The following is a 7,656-nucleotide window of genomic DNA, read 5'->3' on the forward strand; positions in this document are numbered from 1 at the left end:
AAAAACTAAAAAAGAACTGAAAAGAAGAACAACATAAAAAGATAACAATAAGGAAAAACACAACCCTAATACTAACATTGACAGTGAACTGAAAAGTAAGATCCAAGAACAAAGATAACAATAAGGGAAAACACAACACTAACACACTACTCGTCTCCTATTCTTAATTTATTTCCTAACACTAACATTGACACTGAACTCAAAAGAAGAACATACAAAAACATAAGAAGATAACAATAAGGAAAAAAACAACACTAACACTACACTTCTCCTGCACTCACCTTTTTCATACACTATTCTTCTATATATGCTTCCATTTACTGTGTTGCAGATCATGTGTCATGACATGTGTGTTTCACATGAATGAATATTTACACACGTGTAAGGAGACACCTATATATATCAGATTGAATGGAAGTATAGGAGAAAATTGAGGAAAACGGTGGTGTAGTAGATCCAAACTACTATAGCAAATTATCTCGCACCATCTAGGGATAATATAACTTGATTCTTTAAGCTGTCAATTCCCCTGGTAGAACTTTCAATTTGAGAGTCCAAAGAAGATTCGACCAACAAGTGCACAGATTCTTCATCATAGTTCTCTTTCACCCATGAGTGCTTACCAACTCCACGTCCTCGTAAGTAGTCTAATTCCACTGCAACTTCTCTCATTGTTGGCCTCTCTTCCCCGTTCAATCGTAGGCATTGTTCTGCAAGATTAGCAACTCCTTGAAGTTGTGTATGATTTCCTCCATGCATCACTTCATCTTCTAGGACATCAAAGAGACGGTTCTGTTTCATTGACAAAACAAAATACTTTGCCATATTTTTCCGTTCTTCAGGCCTGTCATCAGAATAAATCTTCTTTCCTGTTAATAGCTCCACAAGGACTGCACCAAAGCTATAAACATCACTCTTGTCGGATAACTGCCTTGTTTGCATATATTCTGGATCTATGTACCCAAAAGTTCCTTGTACAAGCGTAGATAACTGCATTTGATTCAGGGGGACCAATCTTGAAGCACCAAAATCTGATACTTTTGCAGTGAATTTATCATCTAAGAGTATGTTCATAGACTTGACATCTCCATGAATGATTGGCGGATCACCTGCTGAATGCAGATATGCAAGTGCTCCTGCAGTTTCTGCCGCTATTCTTAATCGATCCTCCCATGAGAGCACAAACTTTTGTCTCCCATCGCCATGGATTCGGTGAAACAAGGTCCCCCTTGTAATAAACTCATAAACTAAAATTGGAACAGGGGTTTCTAAACAACAGCCTAATAGCTTCACCACATTTTCGTGATTGAGACGAGCAAGAATGACAATCTCATTTATGAATTCTTTAACTTGGATCTTGTTTGTCTCTTTGGATATTTTAATGGCAATATCTCTCTCGTCTGGTAACGTCCCTTTGTAAACCGTGCCATAACCTCCTTTACCAATGATTCGGCTCTCATTGTAATTGTTAGTTGCTTTTCTAAGTTCCTCTGAAGTAAATATCCTTAACTTTCTCTCTCTATCGTCTCCATGCAAAGCAAGTAATTGATTTAAAAATACACCTCCATTTTCTTGGAAGAATTTCTGTTTGAGTTTACGTTTTTGAAAAACCCAGCAGCTCCATGTAACACCAATGATAAGGAACAACAACACGCAGGATCCTCCAACTGCATATAAACAAACCAATTTATAGATAAGTAAAAATTATAGTATTATTTAATTTATGTATAGGAAATCAGGTCAAGCGTGGAGATTTTTTAAATGACAATCTAGACCAACAAAGAGGGGCCTATTGATTGGCCATGTGTAGGGCTGTCAATGGATCGCATATTGATCCCATCCAATTTGGTCCACTATGAATCTATTGCAAATGGATCAGTCCAATCCAATCTGATGAATACTTTGGATCGTTATGGACTGGCCCAATTCAATGTTTGGACTGTTGAATCTGTTTAAACTGGGTGTATTTTAGATTGGGTCTAACCCAAACCCAAATTTGGTCCTTTGACACCCGTACTCTAATTATATATCTTCTGTCAGTGGACTAGATATTGCTGGTTCAATTTGACCAAATTCAATATAAATCCATTACAGATGGACTAGATCCAATCCAATCCAATAAACACTTTGGACCATTAAGTCAGGACTCGTCCAATTCAATATGTCTTATAGGATTGTCATTCAAATTGATTTTGAATCGGACTGGGACAAAACCAAATCTGGTCCCATTGATACCCCTAACCATGTGTTTCAATTAAAAAACAAACAATTTCAAAATAGAAACATTTTCCCTCCAAAATGGTAAGTCAACAAGTCATTTTATTTTTCCAACAGATGAAATGGTTGAACCTATGACATCACAATCAAATAATAAAAATACAAACATGGATGAAAAATCTATACTACCTATAATGAGCGAATTCCCCTTTTTTCTAGAATATTCTTGGACGTTTTCTACCCCTCTTGTCTAAGCACACAATTGGCATAAAGAGGGCATATGTCTTTTACTCTCACATCAGAAACTGCCCGCTCATAACTGTTCAGTAACTACCCACTTATATGTTATAACCCTTTAGAAACTGTCCATGAATTATAAATAGTTTTGTCTTAAAGATACTGCCACGTGCAAATGCACTTACACATTTACTAGTATGTAAAATATGTAGAAAATGAGATTGACCCCTTTAAAAACATACTAGCGGGGGCCTGTGCGATGCATGGGATGGGGCACCTTTCATTGTATGTTGCCCCCATAAGTCAAGACACTACTCCATCCCTGCCTTGACCCCATTGGGAATGCTTACAAGATTGGAAGAGTGCCAGCAGGCTACAGTTAGATAAGTCTCTTGGACGTTTATGTAGATGTTTTAATTAAGAAAATGAAATCAGGGTGCTAAGAGTGCATGAGGAAGGAGTAGAGGTGGGTCCTTTTTGGCCAGCAGGCTGGGTCCTTTTTGGAGTTCGGATCTGCTGGCCACAACACATTGCTGATCAAGCTCATCCAGCTGCGCATATAGATAATCCATGATGACCACAAAACAACTGGTGTTCTATATGCGTGGCTGGACGAGCATGGCTATCCTTTTCCCGTCTTTGTCATCTTTTTTTTAAATAAAATTTTTATTTTATTAATAAGAGGTGATTCATTGGTATGTTTACCGCTGCAAGTGCTACGAGGTGGGTGTGAAGACCATTATGTGAGGAGGAAATCCAGATTCATATTGGAGACTTGAGAACACACATTTTTGGTCAAGTCAACTTGCTCACTTAAGAACAAACATTTTTGGCTTCAACGTGGTCACAGGCTTACAGCGGGATTTTATTAAATAAATTTGATCGGTTAGTTTAATTATAAGATAAATTATAAATGGAACTGGAAAAATATAATTAATATTACCTAAAGCAATCTCAATCACTCGGCTTTGGTTTTTAATGCAACCAGTACCAGATCCTTCCTTGAAGCCGTCTCCGTGAGTCCCCTTGGGGCACGAACAATTGTAACTTCCCACTGTATTTGTGCACACATGTGTGCAGTTATTGTCTTCCTTGCATTCATCGATGTCTACATTCAAAACCAGCCATGAATGGAAGTTATTAATTCTCAGTAGGGTGAAATGAATTGTGAAAACAAAAAATTATTAAGAGAGGTCGCCATCATCACCTTGGCATCCTTGGGGTAGATAAGGGTTCCCCCGGTAACCTTGCTTACAGTGACAATTATAGCCGCCGGTGGGGTTGGAGGAATCGGAGCAATCGGTGTTGTCTCCACATGCGTAGCTCGTCCGATTCTTTATTGCATAGGTGCAGTTGTCGTCGGGGATTACCCAGTCCAGCACCACTGGAGTTACAGGGGCTCCGTCGTAACGGATCGGAAGCCTCTTCTTGGGGAGATCCTTGAGGTCGGGTGAGGAGAAATTGAAGTTATTAAACCAGTCTTGGTCAGCCAGGAAGGCGTAGCTGCAGGGATTGAAGTCCAACGAGTCGGTGTGGTTGTAAAAGCTGGAGAGTCTGACGTTAAAGGTATGAAGACCATTTGGAATGGAAGTCTGGCAGCATCCAATGCCGGAACAGGAGCCATTAATCAGAGTTTCGTCGCTTGTACAAAATGAGATGCAACCGCTCGTAAAAGAATCACCTGATAACAATGAACTCGACATGTAGGCCTTGGTGTCGCAACCGATCGCCGTGAATTTGTTTCGGGTGCTCGAGAAGCTTAATATATTTCCCAGTGTGATATCTATTTCTTGGAACCCGTCATAGGTTCTACCACTTTGATTGTAACAGTCGATGGTAATCCAGATATAGACAGTGGATTGGCCTTCTAACGAGATATTCAGGAAGGGTATGTTTCCTCCCTCGAAGTGAAGCACTGGATGGCCAGATGAAGTGTTACAAACTAAGTGGAAATGTGAGTCTCTGAAACAGTCTGAATCATCATTTCCAACTCCAAAGGGATATGGGATGCTCAGTTCCCCACATTTTTCTTGGCAACCAGGCTTCGCCAAACTCTGAGAAGAAGTTGATGCCGCATTCAGAAATAGGATTACTGACACGACGATAATCTTCCAACCCATCTCTCTCTCTTTGCAATTGTGCAGACCTGATTTTGTGTATCTGGTTTTATGTAGATGAAGAACAGCGATTTGCTCGTAGCGGTATATATATATATACGTTATTTTAGAACTCTGGGTAATTATTGAGACACTCCAACTGTTAGTCTGTTACTTGGGGCCGGGGTGACACTTAATCCCCTAATCAATTTCTTCCACATTTCGCCCTGTATAATTTTCAAAGTCCCTAGCCGTGTTAATTGGTGAACATGAAGTTACCTAGTTGTCCTTGTATGTTATTTTTCTGCTAGCTTTGAAAGCAAAAGCAAAAAGAAAAGGAAGAAATCAATTTTAAGCGATATCTAATTTGGATTAATAAATACAAAAGATTGTATATTCTAGCATATGGAACCCAGTGGTTGGAATGTTGGATCAAATTCATTAATTGGATACCATTTTGAATGGCTTCTATTAATGTTGATCATCCAAGCAATATACCGAGACTTCAACCAATCTCGCATAATCAATTAAAGTGATGTAAAAATTAAAACATGTCAACGATCTACACCACCAAAATGGCCTCAGATAACTCAATTTATCTCAACCATGCATCCAAAATCATATTACTGATTTTTCAACCACCAACCCGAATTGGTTCAAATTTTGCTACCCACTTGGATGATTGATTAATTGGATACCATATCGAATGGGTAAAAGTAAAATTATCATTTCATAACCCATTTATAATAATTATTTTCTTTTTTTATTTTTTAATATTTTTTTTACAGAAGCAAGCAATTGCCAGGTTATGGGCTAGAGTCCACAAGACCTCTAGGCGGTCTTGGGCCGTTTCTTTCAAATGACTTAATGACATCGGAGTGAGGAAAAACCTGTGAATCATCTTAAGAGTCGAAAATAACAATTGGATCGGTGATTGTTGAGTAAAGAAAAACTTAGAAAGCAAAATAGCCTTCCTCCTTTCTTTTCCTCCATTGATGCACGAACAGTAGTACAATCGAATTCGTCATTGTTCAACAATTTGAGGGGTATTATATCTTTTTGATCATTTTATAGTAAAAATTGACCAAACTAAAGTCATGTCAAATATGGGTGCTTTTAATAATTCTTGAATAATTAAGGAAATTTAAGCAATTTCCCTTAGTCTTAGTTTGGATGGACTGTACATATTTATATTTGTACTTCCAAACTGAGCCTTACGTTTTGAAATATCAGAGCATTCCTGCAACTGAGTTGCGGATGGTCCACCAAAGGCATCGCCATCAAACCACTGAATTGAATTGGTATTGACAGTTTGATTTGATTGTTTGATGGCAATACCTTAAACTATAAGAGGATGATTGATCAGTTCAGCTCAAAATTCTTTAGTTTCACCTTACAAGGGATGAATCCTGACCGTGGATTGATGCCAAATCCATGGGCAGGATGTAGTTTATGGGGAGAGGGGGAGGGGAGGTTACTAGTAGACTATAGGGGTTTTAATTGAAAATTCTGCAGTGAGCTATCCCTTAAAGGCTTAAACCACTAAATTAGTCAAATTAAACTGAAATTGACAGTTTGATTTGAACTGAACTTAGAAAGTGGCTGGGTTTAGATTGAGACTATTAAGTATTATTTATGCTGGTATATATGTTTTTGAACTTTCTAATTGTGTTTAGCCCAATAGAATGACCCCAACTGTATTAGAAATTACACCAAAATACTTCCATTTGATGGGGTCTAAAAAAATTTCCAAACTACGCCAAACTTAAATGAAAAATATCCTCTGAGAAAGTTCATGTAGTTTGTATGACTTTGACTTTGTTTGGAACGTGAAATACGGTCTGAGAAATTTCAATGTAAATTGGGCTTGTTTCAAGGAAATTATTGGAGCAGAGTTTCCAAGTATTGTATCACTTGTCAACTTGTGATTTGCCCTTACACTGTTTTTGATTGGATTGGAAATAAGAAAGACAGAGAAAATTGTATTAAGGAATTTGACAGAAATTAGTTTCATTTGATCAAAGCTTTAAGATTTATCCTCAGTACCAAATCTACGATGGCCCTGGTAATACCCAAAACCAATTACCTGCAGGCAATAAGCCTAAGTTACCTAAAACCCATAACGACTTGAATTGGGGATCCATGAGGCCCACCAAGAGAACTTGCCGTGCCTGGACCGCATCCATTGACTAGCGGAACCCATTGCAGTCCACACATTTTTCTTTAAAAAAAATGACACTTTTGTCTTACGTGGCCAAAGCCCAACTTATGGGGCATGATCAATAATTCGACATGAATACATGATCAATAAAAAAAACACTTATGAGGTTCAGTCAGCCCAATACATGATCAATAATTATAGTATAAAATAATATAATTTTGTCATTAATAAGTAAACTAAATAAATTATTATTGCAACAATTTAGTATATAAACTAGCAAGAGAGCGCTTCCATTTACAAGGTACAAAGCTGCAGCATGCACACACGTAAAAATAAAAGAAAAAAAATAAAAAGAACAAAATAAGTCCTTTAATTTTCTAGGTGGTATAGAAAGTATCCTGTACTTTCGGCTTAATCTCACTTTAGTCCTCAAACATTAAAACATGCCAATCTAGTACGTAAACTTTTAACACGTGCCAATTTGTAATACAAAACCATTAACCACCGTTAAGTGGCATGTGAAAGGATGAATGTTCTCTTTGGGTGTCATCTAATTTTTTTTATCAACCATCCAAATGCCCAACTCTTTTAGAAGCCAATAGAGAAAAATAATTTGTCAAAAACTGATATGTTGCTTTGCTTAATCTTGATTCTTGAGGAAGAAGATGATGAACAGTGTTGAAGAGTAGTTTTGACATTTTCAAAAATTTTAAATCATACATATCATTAAATGACAGAAATAACTGATGGACTGTTAAAGGCAGAAACTAAATTGTCACATTTTGAAAGTTTAAGTATTGGATTAACACGTTTTGAAATTTGAGAACTAAAATGAGACTAAACCTAAAGTAGAAAGTACTAATATGCAATTTTGTTTTATTTACTTTTAAATGATCGGATCAGTGACTCATCACCCTGAAACAAAAAATGGGTTTATCTTCAATT

General features: G+C 37.3%; 1 protein-coding gene across 1 annotated transcript in view; it reads right to left on the reverse strand.

Annotated features, from left to right (window-relative positions):
* LOC148791439 (wall-associated receptor kinase 2-like) overlaps positions 1-4,794 on the reverse strand; it is a 58,773-nt gene extending 53,979 nt beyond the window's left edge. The window contains 3 exon segments of the mRNA XM_088888181.1: positions 486-1,667; positions 3,398-3,562; positions 3,662-4,794. Coding sequence (XP_088744307.1) covers positions 486-1,667; positions 3,398-3,562; positions 3,662-4,574 — 2,260 coding nt within the window. The 5' untranslated portion in view covers positions 4,575-4,794.
* Between the last annotated feature and the right edge of the window lie 2,862 nt (positions 4,795-7,656).

The sequence above is a fragment of the Nelumbo nucifera genome, chromosome 5, assembly GCF_055504915.1.
Source record: "Nelumbo nucifera cultivar China Antique chromosome 5, China Antique-T2T, whole genome shotgun sequence".
Classification (NCBI taxonomy): domain Eukaryota; kingdom Viridiplantae; phylum Streptophyta; class Magnoliopsida; order Proteales; family Nelumbonaceae; genus Nelumbo; species Nelumbo nucifera.